General features: G+C 44.9%; 1 protein-coding gene across 3 annotated transcripts in view; it reads right to left on the reverse strand.

Moving 5' to 3' along the window:
* Positions 1-36: 36 nt before the first annotated feature.
* LOC110505724 (sodium/potassium/calcium exchanger 4) overlaps positions 37-27,871 on the reverse strand; it is a 48,921-nt gene continuing 21,086 nt past the window's right edge. The window contains exons 3-18 of one of the 3 annotated variants that reach the window (XR_005039563.1): positions 16,832-16,908; positions 16,285-16,359; positions 15,682-15,766; positions 15,316-15,419; positions 12,066-12,140; positions 11,167-11,192; positions 11,006-11,059; positions 10,629-10,786; positions 9,143-9,312; positions 5,920-6,076; positions 5,550-5,716; positions 5,188-5,302; positions 4,953-5,065; positions 4,779-4,844; positions 450-4,704; positions 37-415 (exon numbers count right to left, since the gene is read on the reverse strand). Coding sequence is in view for 2 of the 3 variants with exons in the window: in XM_021585123.2 (XP_021440798.2) it covers positions 4,552-4,704; positions 4,779-4,844; positions 4,953-5,065; positions 5,188-5,302; positions 5,550-5,716; positions 5,920-6,076; positions 9,143-9,312; positions 10,629-10,786; positions 11,006-11,059; positions 11,167-11,192; positions 12,066-12,140; positions 15,316-15,419; positions 15,682-15,766; positions 16,285-16,359; positions 16,832-16,908 (1,595 nt within the window). In the remaining variant the exon portion in view is untranslated. Of the gene's footprint in view, positions 4,705-4,778; positions 4,845-4,952; positions 5,066-5,187; positions 5,303-5,549; positions 5,717-5,919; positions 6,077-9,142; positions 9,313-10,628; positions 10,787-11,005; positions 11,060-11,166; positions 11,193-12,065; positions 12,141-15,315; positions 15,420-15,681; positions 15,767-16,284; positions 16,360-16,831; positions 16,909-27,871 lie in introns of all 3 variants that reach the window. The other 2 variants (XM_021585123.2, XM_021585124.2) reach the window with 2 other exon arrangements.

A 27,871-nucleotide genomic window follows, 5' to 3' on the forward strand; every position in this document is an offset into this window, starting at 1 on the left:
CAGAATTTGAGAGAAATAAGCATTTTGTGTGTATGGAACATTTCTGGGATCTTTTATTTCAGCAAATGAAACTTTGGACCAACACTTTACATGTTGCATTTATATTTTTGTTCAGTATAAGTACACATTGTAGGATCAAAGAAAGCTATTTTAAAGAGAACAGTAGGCATTTATCAACAGTATTATTTAATGTGTCATCCAGCTCATCCATCTCGTAGATAATCATGATTCATTTAACAATATACATAAATATTTTGAAATCCTTTGATGAATATTGCTTTACAGTAAAATGCATTGGTTGGATATATCCATTTATAGCAAGACAAATACATTCAAGTTAAACACCAATGTCTTAAATTTAAGTTGTTTTTGTAATAACTCTATAGTCTACCTTTTATCAATTTTGATGAATTACCTTACGACCCTTCACTCACAGTGAACCAGGGAACATTCACTTAAGAGTCTCTCACAATTGTGTGTATAACATCAGAGCCAAAGTAGGTGTGTGTGTGCGTGTTGTGTTCATGCATGCCATACAGTGCAGTCAAGTTTAATGGTGACTTCCTCTCAAAGTTTCTATTTGACAAAGGTTTTCACCAACAGAAGTGGGTATTTAGTGAGATATGGTACTCCTTATAGAGCTATGATAAACATCAGTGCATTGTTTGTTTACTGACAACATGGATATGACCCTACAGGAGACCCTCAGCCCCACCTGGTGACAAATTATTTAAACTTAGATCTGCTCATCCATTTATTTCAAAATGTATTGTTACGATTACAAAAAATGCACATATCCCTTAGTTCATATGTGATAACAACAACTAAAACCCATGTCACAAAATTATATTATTTTCATGACATGAGTAGAATGCTTTAGGGATGGAATAAATTAAGTGAGATTTGAAAACATATGGCCACTTTTCCAAGACCAATTTTCAAAATGTTTTTTTGTTTCTTGGAGTTAAGAATTGCACAAAAAATACAGGAGTAGAGGCTTCTATCCCGGTTACAATAAGAATATACAGTACAGAGTAAAACACAAGACATCAATGAGACTGTAAGAGGATGGACAAATATCCAGGGCACAGGCAGGGCACCATTGTCTTATACCGCCTGCCTTTAACACACCAGGGTCGTGTTCATTAGGCACCACATTTAAGAAATGGACTGAAACATGGAGGGGACTATCTGTTCTTGTCCAATAAGAAATTATTATTTTAGTTTCTATTGCAAAATGTTTTCCATTGCGTGCTGTAATGAACATGACCCAGACCAGTACTAGAGCCTGCCCTTTGTTTGTTTGTTTATTTACCATGCACCTAAGGTGTAGGTGACATCATAACTCAGACCATAATAAACAGACCGTAGCAACATTCATCTGGCTTTCGTTCAACACTGACATTACCCTCCTGTCAGATCAGATCATCACTTAACATTTAACAATGCACCAGCTACTACCACTGAGACAAGAAAATGTATTTTGTGTGTGTGTTTATGAGATTGCCTGTGCCTGTTTGAAAAGTTTGTGTATGTGTACTTTGGGCATGGGGAGTAAACATTTGACAAGTGTGTGTGTGTGTGTGTTTTGTGCATGCATACATGTGTGTGCATAAGTTCATGTACTTGTATAGTATAAATGCTTTCAGCAGCTTCAATAAATTCTCAAATGCATAATATACTGTACCACCCTTAACTGGTCCTCTTTTAATTGAGATTGCATACATGTGTTTATATAATACACTCAGTGGCTAGTTTATTAGTTATACTCATCTAGTACTGGGTCGGACAACCTTTGCCTCCAGAACAGCCTCAATTCTTCAGGGGATGGAAACATTGCTCAATTGGTATCAAGGGACCTAACGTGTGCCAGGAAAACATTCCCCACACCATTACACCACCTCCACCAGCCTGTACCGCTGACACCAGGCAGGATGAGTCCATGGACTCCTGCTTCTTATATCCAATCCTGACTCTGCCAACAGAATGATGCAACAGGAGCCGGGATTTGTCAGACCAGGTGATGTTTTTCCACTCCTCAGTTGTCCAGTGTTGGTGATCGCGTGCCCACTGGAGCCACTTCTTGTTTTTAGCTGATAAGAGTAGAACCCAGTGAGGTCGTCTCTGCAATAGCCCATCCGTGACAAGGACCAAAGAGTTGTGTGATTCGAGATGCCGTTCTGCACACCACTGTTGAACTGCGCCGTTATTTGCCTGTTTGTGGCCCACCTGTTAGCTTGCACGATTCTTGCCATTCTCCTTCAACTTCTCATCAACGAGCTGTTTTTGCCCACAGGACTGATGCTGACTGGATGTTTTTTGTTTGTCACACCACTCTCGGTAAACACTAGACTGTCGTGCGTGAAAAGCCCAGGAGGCTGGTCGTTTCTGAGATACCAGAACCGGTGCACTTGACACCGACAATCAAACCATGCTCAAAGTCGCTTAGGTCACTAGTTATGACCATTTTTAACGTTCAATCGAACAGTAACTGAATGCCCCGATGCCTGTCTGCCTGTTTTATATAGCAAGCCATGGCCAAGTGACTCACTGTGCGTAGGAGCTAACCATTGGTGTACCTAATAAACTAGTCACTGAGTGTATATACCACACACTCCATCCAACGTCTGCCTTTTAACACAGACAACAGTGACAGAACCTTTCAACACTGAAACACCCAGTCATGACTGACACTGACACAGATGCCACCCTCTGCTCCCATAGTGACCCCTGAATTGGGTTGTGTTCATTAGGTACCAAACGGACTGAAACAATAAGAAACACTTTTTCGGTTTAAGGTGTTTTCCATTGTGTGCCCTGATGAACACGACCCTTAACAAGGTCAGTCAGATGGGTGGAGGGCAACTCAACTCGTAGCTGCCAATATTTGGAGGTTGACGGACGGACAGGGTAGTGATCCCATCACGCTAAGCTTCTGCTCCGCAGGAGAAGTAAATAAATGTCCCATTGTGCATTTAGAGAAGACAAAATCACAATGAGAGAGAGCCAGGAGGAGAAAAAGAAGTGAGGAGGAGGAAGAGAAGGATTTGGAGCAGGGTAGGGGAAAGACAGAAGCAGTTTAAAATATCTACACAGGAACTGCATCCCACTTGCCCCTCCTTCCCCGACTGGCAGAATTAAGGTAGCACTGGGTTCGAACCGAGAGAACCTCAGCTTGTGCATGACAGGTCGTATTTACATATAAACAAACACACAACACAAACACAAAGAAGTGTTCCATTGTGAAGCACAGATCCCCATCATCAGCATCCACCATTAAATCAGCATCCACCAAGCACCAATGGGGCATAGACTTCCAAGATGTGTTCTCCTCTCCACAGTGGTGCTGAATACTAATAGAGGAGACTCTCCTCCCTTCCTTGCAATGTCTCACCTACTTTCACTCACACTCAAACACAGGAAACGGCGTATCGATGTCTTGGTCAGCAGTTTCTTGCAGTTGGAGTGTCCAGAAACAGAAGAATGACAGGTTCTCCCCTGGACTCCCCTCTTCCTGCCAGCGAAAGAGAGATAGGATTTGGCACATGCTGCCTCCCCCTCTCTCTCCTTATTGAACCACACAAAGGAAGTGCAACACTGAAAAATATAATATATTATGTCATATATATACTCTACTTCTTTTCACACGCAACATCTAAAGTGCAGTATGTTCATGAAATGTTTGTTTTACTTCCAAAGGAAGAAGATAATAGAATAAATCAAAATGGCAATAAATAAAGAATTCATAAATGCTTGGGTCCTTTTCTTTAGTAGGGATGGAGGCCGGTGAGCTGCCTGACCCCAAAAATATTTCTGAGACCGGATGAGATACAAACAGAGGAGGACGGAAGTATAGGAAGTGTAATGGTGGTCCTGGGTTATGTTGTGAAGACTAGGAGGGTTTCAGCCAGATGGGTTCTGTGTAGACGTGAGCTGTGTATCTCTCCTTTGGACGGTGAGTTGGGTTCTGGAGGGAAAGACAAAGAGTAGCCTTCGGTTCCTCTGGGTTAGTAAGGAGAATCCATACGGTTCTGTTGGTATCTCCTCTTCTCATTGACAGCAAAAAAAAAAAAAAAAAAAAAAAAAAAAAACAGCAGAAAAACATGTAGGGAGAGTGTTTGGGGAACTGAAGATATTGTGAATGAATGTATGTATCTTTTTTTAACTAGGCAAGTCAGTTAAGAACAAATTCTTATTTTCAATGACAGCCTAGGAACAGTGGGTTAACTGCCTGCTCAGGGGCAGAACGGCAGATTTGTACCTTGTCAGCTCGGGGATTTGAACTTGCAACCTTCCGGTTACTAGTCCACCACTCTAACCACTAGCCTACCTCTCTATATTATTGATAGATAGTGAAGGAATGGAAAAGGGATATAGAAAGGGCAGACATTTACATCTGGAATGAAAAAGGGGTGTTAAAAGGAGTGTGTGTGTGGGGGGGGGGGGATTTCAGGATAGAAATGATTGAGTAGTTAGTGGCTAAGTTTAGATTCAGAGGGCTATGTGAGTCTATAATTCAGCAGGGACACCTGTCTGGTGGTGTAGGCCGTCCTACAGCTGCTCCAGACACATTGGCAGATTGACGAAGGTGAACACGTTGTATTCGATCATGATGGAGAAACACAGGAAGATGACGTACATCACCAGTACGTACACACCCAGCTTCAGGTCCAACTTCCAATGATTCACATGGATCCCCAGAACCTGCAAGACACAGAGGGACAGACTGTTAGAGAGAGAGAGCGAAGAGAGCGAGAGAGACGTCTCCTTTAACTCACTGTCAGAAACACAGAGCCCAGAAGAAGCACCACAGAGTAGACCAGCCCTCTGCTATTGATCATCACCTAGAGAGAGAAAGAAATAATTTTAGATCAAGAGGCATGAAGTATTGATAAGCAGTAGTAACATAGGCCCATTGAGGGGAAAACAGTGTAAAGACCGAGTTTGTTTACCTCAGAACCATAGTCCACAGCCATGGTCTGTATCGCCCAGGGGAGCCCCAGTCCCACCAAGATATCAAAGACATTACTACCAATGGTGTTGGAAACCGCCATATCTCCAAGACCTAGAGAGGGATAGACATAAAGATATGGAAAGTTATGTACAGACTATACAGTATACTGTACACTGGTACAATTTTTTTGAAGATTTTGAAGAGATACGGAAAAAAAGAGTGCAGGGATGTACCTTGTCGAGCAACGATCAGGCTAGCAATACAGTCGGGGACACTGGTGCCTGCTGCCAGGAAGGTGATTCCCATAATCACATCAGGGATGCCCAGAGTGTAGCCAATTATGGTGACCTGCACACAGACACATTTAACGGATTAAACAGAAATCTTCCAAACAACCTGCACCTTGGTTGGTAGCCTATATCTAGCACTGTGTCAGAGCTAGCTAGCGACTAGAAGAGAGAGATTCCCTACCTGATTGGTTATCAGGAAGTCTCATCACTGATCATTTGTATAAAGATCAAACATTTTCAACTCTGGTTTGGAACACAAAACGACAGTGACATGTACGTTCTAAAGAATGTCCAACGTGTCTCACCATCCAGACCATGAAGTAGGAGAAGACGGCGATCCACACGGTGGAGAGGAAGAAGGAGAGCATGAAGAAGCGTTCCCAGCGAGGCTTGGCACAGTTTGGCACAGTGAAGTAGAGTAGCAGCAGGATGGGCCAGGAGATCAGCCACTTCACTGTCTCCCTGCAGCCCCCTGGTGGAGGGAACAAGGAACAGCAGATCAGCTTCATTGCAACCAATGGAGTACACTGAGGAGGTGAAAAGTGTTCAGTTTCAGTAAGGTGTGAAAGTGTGTAAAAGTAGCTTATTGGTTTACCAGCCAATGTCATTGAAGATATAACACACATACATGCACACACACACACACTCCCACACCACACACACACTCCCACACACCAGGGACGCTGAAGGGTGAATTCAGGGATTCTCCCTCCTTTTCCTCAACAGTCTTTTCCTCTGGTACAGTGCCGTTCTCCAAGGTCTCAGGTTTACCATCCGTGATCACCATGGTCACGTTGTCCACACCGTTAGATGCCTGCACCAACCTCTGTTGCTGCTCACACACACACACACACACACACACACACACACACACACACACACACACATTCAACATCTGTATGTATGTATGTGTTTCCCCTCTCTAAACAGTTACTTTATGAGCTAGTAAAGTTTTCTGAATATCCCCCAGGATATTTTTCACCAACACAGTTCTGGTTCTACTAGATATGATGTGCCAAGTATGATTATATCATGCAGTCCACCGGCTAATTATCAATGAAGCTGTACTCCTCTCCTAGCTTTCTGCAATAGTAAATCGTCCTACAATGTACTTTTCTCCAGTAGACCTAGCTTACTACCGGTAAGGTGAGGGCCCTGGGAGTGTGGTGCCAGGAAAGTAACCTCTCAACATCAACAAAACAAAGGAGCTGATCGTGGACTTCAGGAAACAGCAGAGGGAGCACCCACCTATCCACATCAACGGGACCGCAGTGGAGAAAGTGGAAAGCTCCAAGTTCCTCAGCATACACATTACTGACAAACTGAAATGGTCCACCCACACAGACAGTGTAGTGAAGAAGGCCCTGTCGGCAACTGCACCGCCCGTAACCGCATGGCTCTCCAGAGGGTGGTGTGGTCGGGTCTGCCCAACACATCACTGGGGGGGGGGGGGTTACTGTCACGTTCTGACCCTAGTTCTTCTGTTATTTGTTTGTTTTAGTTGGTCAGGACGTGAGTTGGGTGGGCATTCTATGCTTTGTGTTTCTAGGTTGGTTTCCTGTGTTCGGCTTAGTATGGTTCTCAATCAGAGGCAGGTGTCATTAGTTGTCTCTGATTGAGAATCATACTTAGGTAGCCTGGGTTTCACTGTTGTTTTGTGGGTGATTGTTTCCATGTCTGTGTTTGTTCGCCACACGGTACTGTTTCGTACGGTACTGGTTCACGTTTATTGTTTTGTAGTCGTTGAGTGTTCAGTTTATGTTTTTAAATCAACATCCATGGACACTTACCACGCCACATCTTGGTCCGATCTTTGCTACACCTCCTCTTCAGATGAAGAGGAGGAAAACCATTACACCATCACTAGCACATTAGAGGCAGCTGCCCTATATTCATAGACTTGAAATCACTGGCCACTTTAATAATAATGGAACACTAGTCACTTTAATAATGTTAACATATTTCGCATTTCTCATCTCATAAGTACACTGCTCAAAAAAATAAAGGGAACACTAAAATAACACATCCTAGATCTGAATGAATGAAACATTCTTAATAAATACTTTTTTCTTTACATAGTTTAATGTGCTGACAACAAAATCACACAAAAATGATCAATGGAAATCAAATGTATCAACCCATGGAGGTCTGGATTTGAAGTCACACTCAAATTTAAAGTGGAAAACCACACTACAGGCTGATCCAACTTTGATGTAATGTCCTTATTAAAACAAGTCAAAATGAGGCTCAGTAGTGTGTGTGGCCTCCATGTGCCTGTATGACCTTCCTACAACGCCTGGGCATGTTCCTGATGCGGTGGCAGATGGTCTCCTGAGGGATCTCCTCCCAGACCTGGACTAAAGCATCTGCCAACTCCTGGACAGTCTGTGGTGCAACGTGGCATTGGTGGATGGAGCAAGACATGATGTCCCAGATGTGCTCAATTGGATTCAGGTCTGGGGAACGGGCGGGCCAGTCCATAGCATCAATGCCTTCCTCTTGCAGGAACTGCTGACACACTCCAGCCACATGAGGTCTAACATTGTCTTGCATTAGGAGGAACCCAGGGCCAACCGCACCAGCATATGGTCTCACAAGGGGTCTGAGGATCTCATCTCGTTACCTAATGGCAGTCAGGCTACCTCTGGCGAGCACATGGAGGGCTGTGCGGCCCCCCAAAGAAATGCCACCCCACACCATGACTGACCCACCGCCAAACCGGTCATCCACGGCGTCTCCAGACTGTCACGTCTGTCACATGTGCTCAGTGTGAACCTGCTTTCATCTGTGAAGAGCACAGGGCGCCAGTGTCGAATTTGCCAATCTTGGTGTTCTCTGGCAAATGCCAAACGTCCTGCACGGTGTTGGGCTGTAAGCACAACCCCCACCTGTGGACGTCGGGCCCTCATACCACCCTCGTGGAGTCTGTTTCTGACCATTTGAGCAGACACATGCACATTTGTGGCCTGCTGGAGGTCATTTTGCAGGGCTCTGGCAGTGCTCCTCCTGCTCCTCCTTGCACAAAGGCGGAGGTAGCGGTCCTGCTGCTGGGTTGTTGCCCTCCTACGGCCTTCTCCAAGTCTCCTGATGTACTGGCCTGTCTCCTGGTAGCGCCTCCATGCTCTGGACACTACGCTGACAGACACAGCAAACCTTCTTGACACAGCTCGCATTGATGTGCCATCCTGGATGAGCTGCACTACCTGAGCCACTTGTGTGGGTTGTAGACTCCGTCTCATGCTACCACTAGAGTGAACGCACCGCCAGCATTCAAAAGTGACCAAAACATCAGCCAGGAAGCATAGGAACTGAGAAGTGGTCTGTGGTTACCACCTGCAGAACCATTCCTTTATTGGGGGTGTCTTGCTAATTGCCTATAATTTCCATCTGTTGTCTATTCCATTTGCACAACAGCATGTGAAATGTATTGTCAATCAGTGTTGCTTCCTAAGTGGACAGTTTGTTTTCACAGAAGTGTGATTGACTTGGAGTTACATTGTGTTGTTTAAGTGTTCCCTTTTTTTTGTTTGAGCAGTGTATATACTGTATTCTATTCTGTTCTACTGTATCTTAGTCTATGCCGCTCTGACATTGCTCATCCAAATATTTATATATTCTTAATTCCATTCCTTTACTTTATATGTGTGTGTATTGTTGTGAAATTGTTAGATAGTACTTGTTAGATATTACTGCACTGTTAGAGATAGAAACACAAGCATTTCGCTACACCCGCAATAACATCTGCTAAAAACATATATGTGACCAATACAATTTGATTTGATTTACACTAGAAAAATAACTGAACTAGCCGAGCTTTCTTAACTTCTAAGTAAATCACTTTAACTGAGCTCCTCTCCGATAAGCCTGACGGACCCCCGACCCCAGTGACCTCACCCACCTCATTGATGATGAGGCGGCTAGCCATGCGGAGGCGTGTCTTGGGGCCAAAGTGGTTGGTGATCATGATGCGCAGGCCGGCATCGGGGAAACGGTAGTTAGGAGGGCTGGAGTTGATAATCTCATCTACCATCACCACAGAGCTACGACTGTACATCTTAGTGGGCTTCACTGGAGATACACAGAGATGGTGAGATACAGAGCACAGTCAGACGCATCAAGTAGGACTAACTGTACACACCAACCAAGACGAAGAAGATGACATGCTGTTCTACTCTTACAGTACTGTATACAACCACAAAGACATGCCTTTTTCAAGGATGCCAGACAGACGTGCCAAATACACTCACATGCCAGACCAGCAGACTCCCTGTCACACACACACACACACACACACACACACACACACACACACACACACAGACACACACACACACACACACCAGCTAGTTACTTTCTCGTGTTCTTCTTACTTCTTATTTTTATTTCCTGTGTTTTTGTTCTACCGTATGTTATTTCTGGTGCTACATTGATATTGATTACAGCATTGTTGGGTTTGGAGATTGCAAGAAAGGCATTTCACTGTAATTGTGCACGTGGCATTAAAACTTGAAAACTTGAAACAACCAGAGGATACAGTATGTCAGGAGGTGTAATTAAAGTGTTTATGTGACAGCAGAGTGGGCCCCACTGGACCCAGTTCAAGGCCCATTGAAGGCCCCCTGAAGACACTGTCAGATGAGATCACATCGGCCATCAGAGTGAGGCAGACTAAAACCTTCAGTGTGTGTGTGTGTGTGTGTGAGTGTGTGTGACATATACACACACACTCATACAGACTCAAGCACGCACAGGCACACACACATACCATACACACAGTCACGCACACATATAAATGTCTCCACACACACATGCACCAACACACACCCTTACAGATGCATGCACATGTTGTGACTCTGGAATAATGGACTGTACTTGACACAGCAGAAGAGGGCGAGACAGGGCACAGCATAGCACAGCACAGCAATACATCTCACATCTGACTGGCCAGGTCACGGCAGGCAGGTAGGTTTAGTAAGGCTAAACAGACAGGCTTCTACACAGTAGCGACAGGGCTGCCACATGGCAGCAGGGAGGTTAGCTTGGTTCTACTTGACCAGACAGGAGAGGAGAGCTCTCAGAGTCACTCGGTTAAAGACACAGTGAAAGTCGGTGGAAGTCTAAAATTGTTATAGAAAAGATATGTCTGTAACGCTGTTTGAAGGATCAGATCTAAGAGTTTACAAAGGGGTACGAACGACATCAAGCCAAAGTGGAGAGGACTGTTGACAATGTTAAACCAGATAGGAAGAGTCAAGAGTAGGGCCTGAAAGTAGTTTCTAGGTTTACTAGAGCAACCAGATACAGTAGAGTAGTTGTTTTGATAGAAGGCCAGTCAGAGTGCCAGAGGGTTGGCTGAGAGGTGACCATAAAGCCTGTCTGGTTACCTTTACCTGGAGAGAGTAACGGCTTGGACAGATCATCCCATATGTAACTGTCATAACAAGCATTACCATCCTCCAGTTCACTGCTGATCACCGTGTTACTGTTGGCCAAGCTCTTGTCTTCCTTCCCAGAGAAATAGTTCTGGATGCTGGTGTTAAATCTGATGTGAGAAAAGAGAAAAGGTTTTACATATTCAGTTGAGAGTTTATGTAACTTAGTGTGTGCAAAGTATGAGTATATAAGTGGATTTTACTATTTGTTGCGTGCGCTCAGGTGCTCTACTCTGTGTGTGTGTGTGTGTGTGTGTGTGTCTGTGTCTGTGTGTGTGTGTGTGTGTGTGTCTTTGAGGCAGGAAGGAACAGGTCCCAGTGGAACTCACTTCATGATCAGAATGTACCCAAAGTACATCACTACCAGCACTAAGCTCTCCCACCTGCAGAGACAGACAGACTAGAGTCACATGTCTGCAGGTGCGCGCACTCACACACACACATGCACCCTCTGCTGAGACACAAGGTAAACACACAGCGGGGTACTCACCACACTATCTTCTCATCATAGATGAACTGACAAAATGAAAGAGGGAAAACATTTAATAAAACAAATAATTCATTAAACAGTACATACTTTTAGGGAGAAGAGCATCAACTCTTTTTCTAACTCAGAAAAACTTGAAAGTCGCGATGCATCAAGTGTGTCTATTTACTGTCAGACAGATGCTGTGAGAAAGCAACATTTCCTGTACACTGTTTACTATAAAAGCAATGTCATAGTATGCAGTGAGTTTCTGAAGTCTCTGTGAGATCTCTCTCTCTGTCCTACTCTCTTAATCTCATGATGATTGTCTATCAGCCCACTGGGCCTCTATCTCTCTATGAACCCAGTGGAGTAGACAGGAAATTAAGGTTAAACAGCCACTAGGGGCTCTCTGTCTGAATGATCTCATTATGTAAAGTATGAAACGGTATGCAGTGTCTTCTACAATACCATACAGGGGTTGTATGTATCAAGTTTCTCAGAGTAGGTGTGCTGACTTAGGATCAGTTTTGCCTTGAAGATCACAACGAATAGGATTACATGGGCAGATTGGACCTGATCCTAGATCAGTACTCCTACTCTGAGATGCTTGAAACATATATATGGACCCAGTTCTTTTTATATTACAGAGAGTCCCAGAAACACACACACACACACACACACACACACACACACACACACACACACACACACACACACACACACACACACACACACACACACGCACACACACACACACACACAAGCAGCTGCTTGACCATCTCTTTCCCACAACCCTCTATTAGCCCAGTGGGCTAGACAGTTAGACAGTAAATTAAGGTTTAACAGCCACTGGGGGCTCTATCAGTCTGAATGGCCTCATTATGTAAAGTAGACTAGAGATGAGATGATCAGCTACTCACTGCAATCAATGCCAACACAGACAGAGTGTAGTAGAACGAGTCACGGAACACTGCAAACTTAGTCAGGTACACCACCTGGATGAGAGAGAGAACAAGGCAGAAGGAGGAGAGTGGGAAAGGAGAGGAGAAATAAAGCAGGAGAAAGGTTGAGAGAGGGGTGAAAGAGAGAGAGGAGAGAGAAAGACAAAAGGAGGAGTGAGACAGACAGAGACCGAGAGAGACAGAAAGAGAGGGAGAGAGCGAAAGGGTGGTGAGTGAGGAAGTGTGAAATCGATTTCACATTCCTTTTGTGCACGTTCTTAGATTAAATACTAGGTCAACAAGAGTCATATACACTATATTCAATACGCACATTCACTATATCAAGTTGTTCCATGAACCATGGAAATAGACTATCCTCTTGGCCATTGTGGTTAGATTGCATGTTATTTTAGTGTTGTGTAGCTTTGTAACCTTGATGTTGACATATCAACTCAGCTGTGATATGTGATATCATAAAGGGTTACATTAGCACTATGGAGGCTGAAAGGTTAAGGAAAACAAAGGTACTGTCCAAGTCAAGGACACCTCGCTACAATACCTAAGTCGTTCCACCAATTTGGTGCCTTTTGAGAAGTGTAACTTAGTGAGTAACTTAGTCTGTCATAAAGAGCACATGTTAAACTTAATAAAAAACACGTTTTCCCATCTCAAGAGGTTAAATAAAAAACGACTATAGTAAGTGCCTATTAAGTGACAAATAAAATAACAGGGTTGACCGTAACAGGGTTGACCGTAACAGGGTTGACCGTAACAGGGTTGACCGTAACAGGGTTGAAGATTTCAGCCAAAATCAGCCTCAAGTCCCTTTGTGACTGGGGAAATGGAACCTTGTGTGAAACAGGGAGGGGCCATTGAATGCAAGATTCACCATTCAACATTTCTAGCCTGTCTATCTATGGGTAACACGGTTGATGTGCTATGCTCGACCCACTCAGTTTTCCACCACAAAACACAAAATAATTGTGAAAAAAAGTAGAAGCACCTGCTTTTATACTATGATTTGACTATTAGATGTTCAATGTTTATTTTGAAGAAAATATTTTAAAAGGAATAGTTTTACCATATTAAAACGGGAGTTCAGTTTACATAACGGGGTTGACCTTAAAAAAGGTTTATTTTAAAGCTTCAAATGAATCACTAATCACATGCAATAAATAATCATCTTAAGAAATGGCTTTGTCAATGTAACAAAATAACGAGGGCTTTACAATGATGGTGAAAACTTGGAGAAATGTTGGGGTTAGGGGGGTTAAAATCTTCCTGGACGTCACAAAGGCTGTACGGAAGGAAATGTCAAAATGCAGAATTCTATTCATTTTATTTTAAAAAAATCAGATTTATTGAATTCTCCATGTGGTCTATATTAAAGGGCACTTCATTGAATATAACAGGCTTCTAAAATGCAATATTGGTGCATCATTTTTTACTTAAAATATCAAAGGGATGCAAAAGGCAGTCTTTTGGTGGAACGACTTAGCTACAGTAATACAGTAGTGAGATGACTAAGGGTGACGTTGGGTCACAGAGCTTAAGGCAACCCAACCAGTTCCATTAAAATTAACAATTAATACAAACTATTGAAGCAAATACCATTAGCGTTCTCCTTTAGAAAAATGTACAAGAGTTAAAAACCTTCAGCAGCTACAAAACAAAGCCATTTTTAATAACAAAAGTCTACTCCTCAGTGCTATCGTTGTTTCTTCTGTCCGGTCAAAAGCAGTTGATAGTCTTTGAGGCTGCAGGCAGCAGGCAGCACTTTAAATGCACCCAGACCAGAACGTCTTTTTGCTCGGTAGCAGTTAACAGACAAAACACAGTTTAAAAACATGATGACAGTTTAACTGTTTTAGGTTAAAACCCTTGCTAGGATAATGTGGGCATCTGTCTGGTACACAACTGTATATACTGTATATATACACATCTAATAGTGTATGTGTTATTTGGGTTGGGGTACCCCGGAGGCCGGCCCCCCCCCAGATAGCATTTGAACACGTCATAAGCCATGAAGAAAGATGTTTAGAATTACAGGAAATGTGCTTTAAAACTGCAACGTTTTCTCTCAGCCTCATTGTCACGACTTCCGCCCAAGTTGGTGCCTCTCCTTGTTCGGGCGGCATTCGGCGGTCGTCGTCACCGGCTTTCTAGCTGCCACCGATCCACGTTTCTGTTTCCATTTGTTATGTCTTGAGTGTACACACCTGGTTCCCATTAAGTTATTATTACTTCCCTATTTAACCCTCTGGTTCTCGTTATGTTTTGTGCGTGATTGTTCCTGGTTTTGTGTTAGTCTTTTGTGTTAGGGTTTGTTATCCCTGCGTGGATTTATTGGCTGATTATTTTTCTGAGTAAAGTACGTTATTTTACTCAGTTCTGTGTCCTGCGCCTGACTCCGTCCTCACCTCTGCACTACTGACACTTGACACTCATAATAATACTATTAATAATTATTATTATTTATTCAGCTTATATAGAGCTTTTCATTACAAAAATCTGAAGGTGCTTGAAAATAAAATATATATGTAGCTACATAACAAAGAGTAGGTCTGGACTACGACAACTGTCAGCTAGTTGAACGTTTTGGGATTTTCAAGCCTCCAACAGACGGGGTGACAGTCAAGCAGAGGGAGGGGTTTGTCAACAAGGGGAAGATGAGCAGGTCCTTCAGTGGTAGGTAGGCGGCACAGTTCGCTCTCCATTCAAGGCGTCTCACCGGCACCTCGCCTTCCCCGCCATCTGACTGCGACTTCTCCATAGCCGTTGACTCGGTCTTGTACGAGATGAAGTTCCCACTCACTAGATGATGACAGCGGCACAAAACTTCAGTCGAATTCTCAGACTGAGCAATGAATTCATCACTGCCAGCTCGTCATCCAATGCAGTCGTCCTCATGTGTTAGGAGAATGTAGAAACAACCAAAGAACAGGTTGGTGTTTTCAAATCAAACACACTAGCTAACTAGCTTGCTAGCATTGTTAGCGAGCTATGTTGAAATAACTGATTTGCCATCAAATTCACGGGCAGGAAACAAATAGAAGTAACCGAGAGTTCTTGCTCGATGCAAAACTGCACTACGCCACTGGGCATAAGATAGCATGTGTTATAGCATGCACTATGTGTGATTTGTGATTAAGACAATGGTCTCCTTCTGGCAGTGTGCACTAATACAGACTGAGGCACATGGAGATTGCACGCACGCAAACAAACACACCTGCCCAGCGAAGATTCCACACACACCGATGATGCATAGAATGTTGAATACTGCTGAGCCCACTATGGTTCCAACACCCACGTCTCCATGAGTGATAAACACACCTTCAGGAGAGAAAGAGAGAGAAAGGAAGAGAGAGAGAAAGGAAGAGAGAGAGAGAGAGAGAGAGAGAGAGAGAGAGAGAGAGAGAGAGAATGAGAGTGTGATAAAGAGAGAGTCAGCTATCAACCCAATATGGTCACCTCTTAGACAACATTGATCTGAAACCTACTCAATGTGGAGAATTGAACACACAGTCTACATACTACTAATGGTATTGTACAGTGTAAGTGTGTTTGTGTGAGAGTATCAGACAGCCCGCCTCACCTATAATCGAGGCGAACAGCTCTGGTGCTGAGCTGCCAGCAGCCATGAACGTAGCTCCTGCCACATCTTCACTCAGGTCCAGTTTCTAACAGACACACAGAGGGAAGAAGCACAGTCTCATACTGAAGTCTCATATATTAACCATTAATCAGCGGTGTAAAGTACTTTAGTAACACTTAAGTACTACTTAAGTACTTAAGTACTACTTAAGCAGTTGTTTGGGGTATCTGTACTTCACTGTATTATTTATATTTTTGCCAACTTTTACTTTTACTTCACTACATTCCTTGGGAAAATAAGGTACTTTTTACTCAATACATTTTCCCTGACACCTAAAAGTACTTGTGACAGTTTGACAGGAAAATGGTCCAATTCACACACATCCCTGGTCATCCCTACTGCCTCTGCTCTGGCAGACTCATTAAACACAAATGCTTCGTTTGTAAAGTATGTGTTGGAGCATGCCCCTGGCTATCCGTAAATAAATCAAAAATGCTATGAAATCATGCCGTCTAGTTTGCTTAATATAAGGAATTTCAAATGATTTATATCAGTAGGTTTATGGTCTAGAGGAGGTTGTTATTGGGACTCCAATTCCCCCACCTCACAGATCTTCTCCAACGACATCACAAAGTAGTCATCGCAGACGATTGCCAAGGCCAGAAACATGTACAGGGCCTAAGAGAGAGAGAGAGAAAAACATCTGTCCACATATCCTGCTATCCTCTATCCTGCCCTCACAAAGTAGAACGTTGTTGTTCCTGCCAAAGAGAGAGCAGTCATCTGAGGCTGCATAAATGTGACTTTTGTTGTGTAAGGTTGCGATGACAGGCCCTGCCTAGGGCACTGTGTCCAAACCAACCCGTGTTGTTCACAGCACAGCCCAGGACATCACATGACAGGAAGATACCAGGTCATACACAACGACACCCGGCTGACAGAATATTTATAATTGTCATAAAATTGTCTGTCAGAGACAGAGAGCTGACACAGCAGGGTAATATTTTAGTCCACTAATTAGTGAATGGATGGACACACACACACCAGAAACATGCCCCATATAAGCAAGCATGCACATACACACATACACACACACAGTCGCAACACATGCCTGATTTACTGAACCACATGGTAAACCTGCTGCACATACCGCAAATATGTGCAGCAGGACAGCTCCTCTTGTGCGTTGGTAGGTGGTGAAGATATCCTCAGGGAACTCATTGATGGCTGAAAGAAAACAGAAGCATCTCCAAAGTCATGTGTTGGTCTGACATCACACATAGCAAAACAACCTATATAATTCAAATAAATCATTTGGGTATAAAACAAACAACAACAATCAAATCAACTTCATGTAAAAATGTGACTTGCCTAGTTAAATAAAATAAAAATATATTTTTTAATGATAATAATTAGGGCTATTTTGTCTACAAGACTTCTGTATCAGGTATTTACCACTTTATAGAATTATCCAAAGATATCTGTGCCTTTATCACACTCAATGTCCTGCCTCAAAGAGCTAGATGAGTCTGAATGTCCTGCCTCAAAGAGCTAGATGAGTCTGAATGTCCTGCCTCAAAGAGCTAGATGAGTCTGAATGTCCTGCCTCAAAGAGCTAGATGAGTCTGAAAGTCCTGCGTCAAAGAGCTAGATGAGTCTGAAAGTCCTGCCTCTAGTTCTGTGTGGGTAAGTCTCAGTCCTGCCTCGAGATCTGAATGGGCGAGTCTCAGTCCTGCCTCTAGATCTATGTGGGTGAGTCTCAGTCCTGCCTCTATATCTGTGTGGGTGAGTCTCAGTCCTGCCTCTAGTTCTGTGTGGGTGACTCTCAGTCCTGCCTCTAGATCTATGTGGATGAGTCTCAGTCCTGTCTCTAGATCTGTGTGGGTGAGTCTCAGTCCTGCCTCTAGAGCTATGTGGATGAGTCTCAGTCCTGCCTCTAGATCTGTGTGGGTGAGTATCAGTCCTGCCTCTAGATCTGTGTGGGTGAGTCTCAGTCCTGCCTCTAGATCTGTATGGGTGAGTCTCAGTCCTGCCTTTAGATCTGTGTGGGTGAGTCTCAGTCCTGTCTCTAGTTCTGTGTGGGTGAGTCTCAGTCCTGCCTCTAGAGCTATGTGGGTGCGTCTCAGTCCTGCCTCTCAATCTGTGTGGGTGAGTCTCAGTCCTGACTCGAGAGCTATGTGGATGAGTCTCAGTCCTGCCTCTAGATCTGTGTGGGTGAGTCTCAGTCCTGCCTCTAGTTCTATGTGGATGAGTCTCAGTCCTGCCTCTAGATCTGTGTGGGTGAGTCTCAGTCCTGCCTCTAGATCTGTGTGGGTAAGACTCAGTCCTATCTCTAGAGCTATGTGGATGAGTCTCAGTCCTGCCTCTAGATCTGTGTGGGTGACTCTCTGCCTCTAGATATGTGTGGGTGAGTCTCAGTCCTGCCTCTAGTTTTGTGTGGGTAAGTCTCAGTCCTGCCTCTAGATCTGTATGGGCGAGTCTCAGTCCTGCCTCTAGATTTGTGTGAGTGAGTCTCAGTCCTGCCTCTAGATCTGTGTGGGTGAGTCACAGTCCTGCCTCCTATATCTGTGTGGGTGAGTCTCAGTCTTGCCTCTAAATCTGTGTGGGTGAGTCTCAGTTCTGCCTCTAGAGCTATGTGGGTGAGTCTCAGTCCTGCCTCTAGATCTGTGTGGGTGAGTCTCAGTCCTGCCTCTAGTTCTGTGTGGATAAGTCTCAGTCCTGCCTCTAGATCTGTGTGGGTGAGTCTCAGTCCTGCCTCTAGATCTATGTGGGTGAGGCTCAGTCCTGCCTCTAGATCTGTGTGGGTGAGACTCAGGCCTGCCTCTAAAGCTGTGTGGGTGAGACTCAGTCCTGCTTCTAGATCTGTGTGGGTGAATCTCAGTCCTGCCTCTAGATCTGTGTGGGTAAGTTTCCGTCCTGCCTCTAGATCTGGGAGGGTGAGGCTCAGTCCTGCCTCTAGAGCTATGTGAGTGAGTCTCAGTCCTACCTCTCGATCTGTGTGGGTGAGTCTCAGTCCTGCCTCTAGAGCTATGTGGATGAGCCTCAGTCCTGCCTCTAGATCTGTGTGGGTGAGTTTTGGTCCTGCCTCTAGATTTGTGTGGGTGAGTCTCAGTCCTGTCTCTAGATCTGTGTGTCTCAGTCTCAGTCCTGCCTCTAGAGCTATGTGAGTGAATCTCAGTCCTGCCTCTAGATCTGTGTGGGTGAGTCTCAGTCCTGCCTCTAGAGCTATGTGAGTGAGTCTCAGTCCTGCCTCTAGAGCTATGTGAGTGAGTCTCAGTCCTGCCTCTCGATCTGTGTGGGTGAGTCTCAGTCCTTCCTCTAGATCTGTGTGGGTGATTCTCAGTCCTGCCTCTAAATCTGTGTGGGTAAGTCTCAGTCCTGCCTCTAGATCTTTATGGGTGAATCTCAGTCCTGCCTCTAGATCTATGTGGGTGAGAGCCATGCTGCCCCCCCGGATTGATCTCCCTCAGGAATGGTAAGCTGTGGAGGGTTAGGCTCTGTTGCCCAAACGGTCCATCTGTTCCTGGATCAGATCAGCGGCCTACTCAGTACCCCATCTCCAGAGACACAGCGAGATCCATGTGTCCATCTGCAACCTCTCCAACCAATGATGTCATTGCATTCTGTCACCACTCTCTCTGTCTCCTTACCCCCTCTCTCACCACGTCATCCAGTTGCATCTCTCTCTGGAGGTTGGACAGAAGCCCACTAGACATAAGATGCCCACAAGGGATACAGAAGGGAGACGTATATATGTACTCCGATTCCAATCAAACCACACAGAGAGTACAAATACACAACTAATGAACAGACATCTTTGTCTCTCACCAAATCAATCTAGGCTGATTACATTCCCTTTAAATCAAAATAGTAGCAAATTAATATATCTGTTATTATCAAGTCATAGATAACACATCAAATATAATAACGCAATTCTAAATATTATAATGTACCGACTGAAAATGCAACATAAAAGAATCAAAGAGCAAACGGGTTCACTCAATAAGGGCATGAATAACTGCATATATTGACATTATTATCAACAGTACAGTAGTATTCTCTAGCACCGAGAATAGCAGATGTAGCAGCAGTAGTAGTACTAGCAGCTTCCCTCCCAGAGGCATATCAAATGGTGGGGACACTGTAGCCTTGATCAGATATCCAGCAGGCCCTCAGCAGCCGATTCCCTCCCCCACCCTCCTCCATAACAGAGGACAGGCCTCAAGGTTACCCCCTGGGAAGGGAAAAGAGGAGGGGAAGAGAGGAAGGGATGAGAGGAAGGGTGGGGAGGGGAAGAGAGGAGTGGAGGAGAGGAAGGGAAGGAGACGGGAGAGCATCTATCTGAGCTGTAAGCTAGATACAGCGTAGCGTCATCAGCAGTCTCCTGCTCCAGTCCACATAGCGCTTACGCAGTCTGTCACTGTCACACCACTAGCCTTGTCTGCTAGCCTTGATTAAACAATTCAACCTGACAACTCATGAAATTTGGAGTCTGCATTTTGATACAGTGTGTTCACAATTGTTACATGAGCTAGCGAAAGAGTGAGGCAGTTTTAATTTCCCATATAGACTACAGTATATACTGTAACTAAACAGATTCATTATAAATGTATTGGTTAATAAGTTAAGCATTTGTATAATAGCCTAATGCATTGAAATCAGTTTTGGGTTTTTAAAACTTTGCTCTTATAATTTTTGTTAACAAATTGTAGATCTTTGGCTAACAAATTGTAGATCTTTGGTTTACACATCGTTAATCAAGACACACATAACACTAAACCCCAGAAATAGCATAGATCAATCTGTCTTGGGTTCACTGCTGTGTCAAATCTGACTGGACATGAAATGTGCCATAGGAGGACTCCCACCCTAACAACCCTGTGATCGATCGGGGACCATGGACCAGGGTCAGCCAAATGTTTGTGGAGTGTCATGGATGTTTCCTCCCCTAATGGGTGATCCCTTTATGCCGCAATCCTCCTACCCAGGATCCTCCAGGATTCTCATGTCCTGACAGGTGCTCCCTTAAAAGCCAGTTTGAGGAACTCAACCAGCAGTGATCAATAATTGAAGACAACACCATTACTCTCTCTGCAGTAAACAAAAGCCAGCCAGCGCATTCAGCTAGTGCCATGTCTCACAACAACAAATGTGAAGAGACAGACATGCAATCCAGAAGTTAGGTTTGTACACAGTGTGTTTGTCCTGAGAGCTCTGTGTATGTGTGTGTATGTGTGTGTGTGTGTGTGTGTGTGTGTGTGTGTGTGTGTGTGTGAAGTTAACTGTTACTGAATTTCTTCATTTATCTAACAGATAACTAGGCAGCTAGAAAGAGAAAGAGAGAGACAGAGAGAGAGAGAGAGAGAGGGAGAGAAAGACAGAGAGAGGGGGGGGGGGGGGGAGAGACACCCATGTCTGGCACACATACATTTTTGGCAGGTCAAATCTACATTACAACCTCATAGTGGCTGTTTAACTACATGCATGATGCTTGGTTAACTAAGCATGTGCAGAGACAGAGAAAATTAATCATCTGTATCAAATGGTTGAACAGGGAGTACACTGCAGCCAGGGTTCGAGAGCTTGGTGTCCAATCGCTATGGACTTAAAATGGTCCACTCAGACATGCATAGTCGTGAAGAAGGTGCGACAGCGCCTCTTCCCCCTCAGGAAGTTGAAAAGGTTTGGTATGGGCTCTCAAATCCTCAAAAAGTTCTACAGCTTGTTAGGGAAGATTCAGAATTTGTTGGTAACATATGTTAGATGTTTTATATTTATCAAATGGGTGTAAGTTAATTCTCATCAGAATGGTATTTTTGTGTAATTCTGTGGTGAGGTTGCAGTTATCTGTTCTATGTCAAAACTAAGTTGCCTGGGCCGCTGAGAGGGGAGAGGTCAAAGTGTCATCATGTGTAAACATATCTTTTACTCCCTACCTTTTCTAGTGGGGAAAGAAGGGTTGCATTGTTGTTTCTATCTTAAACTATAGCCTCACCCTCCTCTCCGTGAGTTTGTCCAGGAGTTTGTATTTAGAGTGGGTTGTATATAAATGACAATTTGATATATGCCTGTTGATATGGAGGATTTGGTTTATGGTTTCACGGGTTTGGGAAAGGAGACAAAGCTGAACGATGAGTTATGTCTATGCTGTCTGACTATGTGTGTCTTTGCTATTAAAGGAACTCAGTTGTATTGTAAGGGGGCTCTCAGAGAATTCATCGTTAGACACTGAATCGATCTGAGAGTCACAGGGTTGTGATAGAGCTCATAATTAAAGATGGACTTTTATAACTAACTCTGACTTGTGTGTGTGGTTTGCTCCCATGATTAGGTAAATAGAGGAAATTTCCACGACAAGCTGCACCACTGACAACATCTTTACTGGCTGCATCACTGCTTGGTATGGCATCTACACCGCCCTCAATCGCATGGCGCTACAGAGGGTGGTGCAGACAGCCCAGTACATCACTGGGGCTGAGTTCCCTACCATCCAGGATCTCTATGTCAGCCGGTGTGAAAGGAAGGCATGGAACATCGTTAAAGACTCTAGCCATCAAAGCCATAGACTGTTCTCTCTGCCTCCATACAGCAAGTGGTACCGGTGTAAGTCTGACACCAACAGACTCCTGAACAGCTTCTATCCCTGAGCCATAGGACTACTAAATAGCTAACAGAATGGCTACATGGACTATTTGAGTTAGATTTTGGCACTGTCTCTATGCACACTCACAGGTCTCTACAGACTCATGCACACTATCACTCCAACACACACATAACATGCACACACCTGTATACTGACTACACACATGCACACACACTCACATACAATCATTATTTACACTGCTGCTACTGTTTATTATATATCCTGATGCCTAGTCATCTTACCCCTATACATATCTACTTGTGGTGCGCGGGTCAGCTGTTTGTTCACCTGTACCCGCCCGCAATTGTTAACAACCCATCTTCAATCACTCCACTATATTTGATACATTTAAAATCTGAGGCAAGCACCAGGACCTAACCCGCTAATATAGAAAATGCGCTGTAGGCTACAGTCAGCTGAACTATTTATTGACAAGGGGTGCAGTATTATTTTGGGCCTGATTTAGATACAGTATGTTTCAGCTTATAATTTCAGACATTATAGTTGTTAGTCAAGTTGTATATAATTAAATACACGCAGCTTCTCTTCTGTCATTATATGTTGTCATATAAGACTAAATAAACCCTGGTTCATCAGAATAATGTAATAGATCAATTGAATCAATTTATAAATCTAGTTGACATCAGTAAAGTTTTCTCTGTCATCTCTGCTTCTTTCATGGAGCAAAGACGTTTAGGAACCGGGGAGAAAATGCAATAGCCTGACTCTAAAGAAAACTGAAAAGATTTTCTGTGCCAAATTTCCAAATTACATCAGTTTGACCCAACATGTTTCTGATAAGATTTCAGTTTGGCGTGTACGCATATTTTTTGTGGATGAATACTATTAGCTTTTATGATCTTGATCAAGATAGTACCACTACAGATGGTATCTGTCACGTGCTCCATCTCCGGCCTCTATGTCACCAGGCTGCTCGTTATGGAGCACACCTGGCACGATCGTTACGCGCACCTGCGCGTCATCAGACTCCATCACCTCCTTGATTACCTGCCCTATATACAGTGCCTTGCAAAAGTATTCGGCCCCCTTGAACTTTGAGACCTTTTGCCACATTTCAGGCTTCAAACATAAAGATATAAAACTGTATTATTTTGTGAAGAATCAACAACAAGTGGGACACAATCATGAAGTGGAACGACATTTATTAGATATTTCAAACTTTTTTAACATACCAAAAACTGAAAAATTGGGCGTGCAAAATTATTCAGCCCCCTTAAGTTAATACTTTGTAGCGCCACCTTTTGCTGCGATTACAGCTGTAAGTCGCTTGGGGTATGTCTCTATCAGTTTTGCACATTGAGAGACTGACATTTTTTCCCATTTCTCCTTGCAAAACAGCTCGAGCTCAGTGAGGTTGGATGGAGAGCATTTGTGAACAGCAGTTTTCAGTTCTTTCCACAGATTCTCGATTGGATTCAGGTCTGGACTTTGACTTGGCCATTCTAACACCTGGATATGTTTATTTTTGAACCATTCCATTGTAGATTTTGCTTTATGTTTTGGATCATTGTCTTGTTGGAAGACAAATCTCCGTCCCAGTCTCAGGTCTTTTGCAGACTCCATCAGGTTTTCTTCCAGAATGGTCCTGTATTTGGCTCCATCCATCTTCCCATCAATTTTAACCATCTTCCCTGTCCCTGCTGAAGAAAAGCAGGCCCAAACCATGATGCTGCCACCACCATGTTTGACAGTGGGGATGGTGTGTTCAGCTGTGTTGCTTTTACGCCAAACATAACGTTTTGCATTGTTGCCAAAAAGTTCAATTTTGGTTTCATCTGACCAGAGCACCTTCTTCCACATGTTTGGTGTGTCTCCCAGGTGGCTTGTGGCAAACTTTAAACAACACTTTTTATGGATATCTTTAAGAAATGGCTTTCTTCTTGCCACTCTTCCATAAAGGCCAGATTTGTGCAATATACGACTGATTGTTGTCCTATGGACAGAGTGTAACGGTTTTCTTCGTGAGAAGGAGAGTCGGACCAAAATGCAGCGTGTGGTTTACGATCCATGTTTATTAATACGAAACACGAATCTCCAATTCAATACTACAAAACAAAACGTAACGAAAACCTAAACAGCCTATCTGGTGAAAAAAACACATAGACAGGAACAATCACCCACAAACACACAGTGAAACCCAGGCTACCTAAATATGGTTCCCAATCAGAGACAATGACTAACACCTGCCTCTGATTGAGAACCATATCAGGCCAGACATAGAAATAGACAAACAAGACATCCAACATAGAATGCCCACCCAGATCACACCCTGACCAATCAAAACATAGAAAATACAAAGTAAACTATGGTCAGGGCGTGACAGTACCCCCCCCCCCAAGGTGCGGACTCCGGCCGCAAAACCTGAACCTATAGGGGAGGGTCTGGGTGGGCATCTGTCCGCGGTGGCGGCTCTGGCGCTGGACGTGGACCCCACTCCATGACAGTTTTAATCCCCCTCCTAAACGTCCCTAAATAGGTTACCCACCACAATGATAACATGGGACAGAGGGACAGCTCGGGACAGAGGTAACTCGGGACAGATGGGTAGCTCAGCCCTGAGAGGAAGCTCAGCACTGAGAAGAAGCTCAGCACTGAGAAGAAGCTCAGGCAGGTGGTTAGATCCGGCAGATCCTGGCTGGCTGGCGGATCTGGGAGAATCTGGACGACTGGCAAATCTGGGAGAATCTGGCCGACTGGCAGATCTGGGAGAATCTGGCCGACTGGCAGATCTGGAAGAGTCTGGTCGACTGGCAGATCTGGAAGAGTCTGGTCGACTGGCAGATCTGGAAGAGTCTGGACGACTGGCAGATCTGGAAGAGTCTGGACGACTGGCAGATCTGGAAGAGTCTGGACGACTGGCAGATCTGGAAGAGTCTGGACGACTGGCAGATCTGGAAGAGTCTGGACGACGGGCAGATCTGGAAGAGTCTGGTCGACTGGCAGATCTGGAAGAGTCTGGTCGACTGGCAGATCTGGAAGAGTCTGGACGACTGGCAGATCTGGAAGAGTCTGGACGACTGGCAGATCTGGAAGAGTCTGGATGACTGGCAGATCTGGAAGAGTCTGGTCGACTGGCAGATCTGGCTGCTCCATGCTGACTGGCTGCTCCATGATGACTGGCAGCTCTGGCTGCTCCATGCTGACTGGCTGCTCCATGCTGACTGGCAGCTCTGGCTGCTCCATGCTGACTGGCTGCTCCATGCTGACTGGCTGCTCCATGCTGACTGGCAGCTCTGGCTGCTCCATGCTGACTGGCTGCTCTGGCTGCTCCATGCTGACTGGCTGCTCCATGCTGACTGGCTGCTCCATGCTGACTGGCGGCCCTGGCTGCTCCATGCTGACTGGCGGCCCTGGCTGCTCCATGCTGACTGGCGGCCCTGGCTGCTCCATGCTGACTGGCGGCCCTGGCTGCTCCATGCTAACTGGCAGCTCTGGCGGCTCCTTGCAGACTGGCAGCTCTGGCGGCTCCTTGCAGACTGGCAGCTTTGGCGGCATCCTGCAGACAGGCAGCTCTGGCGGCTCCTTGCAGACTGGCAGCTCCTTACAGACTGGCAGCTCTATGCAGACTGGCAGCTCCTTGCAGACTGGCAGCTCCTTGCAGACTGGCAGCTCCTTGCAGACTGGCAGCTCTATGCTAACTGGCAGCTCTATGCTAACTGGCAGCTCTATGCTAACTGGCAGTTCTGAACAGGCGGGAGACTCCTGCAGCGCTGTAGAGGCGGAAAGCTCTGACAGCGCTAAACAGGCGGGAGACTCCGACAGCGCTGAAGAGGAGGGAGGCTCTGGCAGCGCTGGACAGGCGAGGCGCACTGTAGGCCTGATGCGTGGTGCTGGCACTGGTGGTACTGGGCCGAGGACACGCACAGGAAGCCTGGTGCGGGGAGCTGCTACCGGAGGGCTGGGGTGTGGAGGTGGCACAGGATGGGTTAGACCGTGAAGGCGTACTGGAGATCTTGAGAGCGGTGCTGGCACAGGACGTGCAAGGCTAGGGAGGTGCACAGGAGGCCTGGTACGTGAGACTGGCACCATCTTAACCAGCCGACTAACACGCACCTCAGGACGAGTATGGAGCGCTGACCCAGGTGCCATCAAATCCCCAACACGCTCCGTCGGGCGAATTCCATGTTTAAAACACCAACACAGCAACTCCCTCATTTCTCTCTCCTCCAATTTCCCCATTAACTCCTTCACAGTCTCTGTTTCGCTCACCTCCAACACCGGCTCTGGTTCTGGTCTCCTCCTTGGCTCCTCACGATAAACAGGGAGAGTTGGCTCAGGTCTGGCTCCTGACTCTGCCACACTCTCCCTGAGCCCCCCCCCAAGAAATTTTTGGGGCTGACTATGGGGCCTCCGTCCGCGCCGCCTTGCTTGCTTCGCAAACTCCATTCTCCTATATCCCTCCGCGCACTGCTCCATCGAATCCCAGGCGGGCTCCGGCACTCTCCCTGGGTCGACCGCCCACCTGTCTATCTCCTCCCAAGAAGTATAGTCCATACTGTACTCCACTTTGGGCTGTTCCTGCCTGTTGACACGCTGCTTGGTCCCTTTGTGGTGGGTGATTCTGTAACGGTTTTCTTCGTGAGAAGGAGAGTCGGACCAAAATGCAGCGTGTGGTTTACGATCCATGTTTATTAATACGAAACACGAATCTCCAATTCAATACTACAAAACAAAACGTAACGAAAACCTAAACAGCCTATCTGGTGAAAAAAACACATAGACAGGAACAATCACCCACAAACACACAGTGAAACCCAGGCTACCTAAATATGGTTCCCAATCAGAGACAATGACTAACACCTGCCTCTGATTGAGAACCATATCAGGCCAGACATAGAAATAGACAAACAAGACATCCAACATAGAATGCCCACCCAGATCACACCCTGACCAATCAAAACATAGAAAATACAAAGTAAACTATGGTCAGGGCGTGACACAGAGTCTCCCACCTCAGCTGTAGATCTCTGCAGTTCATCCAGAGTGATCATGGGCCTCTTGGCTGCATCTCTGATCAGTCTTCTCCTTGTATGAGCTGAAAGTTTAGAGGGACGGCCAGGTCTTGGTAGATTTGCAGTGGTCTGATACTCCTTCCATTTCAATATTATCGCTTGCACAGTGCTCCTTGGGATGTTTAAAGCTTGGGAAATATTTTTGTATCCAAATCCGGCTTTAAACTTCTTCACAACAGTATCTCGGACCTGCCTGGTGTGTTCCTTGTTCTTCATGATGCTCTCTGCGCTTTTAACGGACCTCTGAGACTATCACAGTGCAGATGCATTCATACGGAGACTTGATTACACACAGGTGGATTGTATTTATCATCATTAGTCATTTAGGTCAACATTGGATCATTCAGAGATCCTCACTGAACTTCTGGAGAGAGTTTGCTGCACTGAAAGTAAAGGGGCTGAATAATTTTGCACGCCCAATTTTTCAGTTTTTGATTTGTTAAAAAAGTTTGAAATATCCAATAAATGTCGTTCCACTTCATGATTGTGTCCCACTTGTTGTTGATTCTTCACA

Source organism: Oncorhynchus mykiss, chromosome 25, assembly GCF_013265735.2.
Source record: "Oncorhynchus mykiss isolate Arlee chromosome 25, USDA_OmykA_1.1, whole genome shotgun sequence".
Lineage (NCBI taxonomy): Eukaryota > Metazoa > Chordata > Actinopteri > Salmoniformes > Salmonidae > Oncorhynchus > Oncorhynchus mykiss.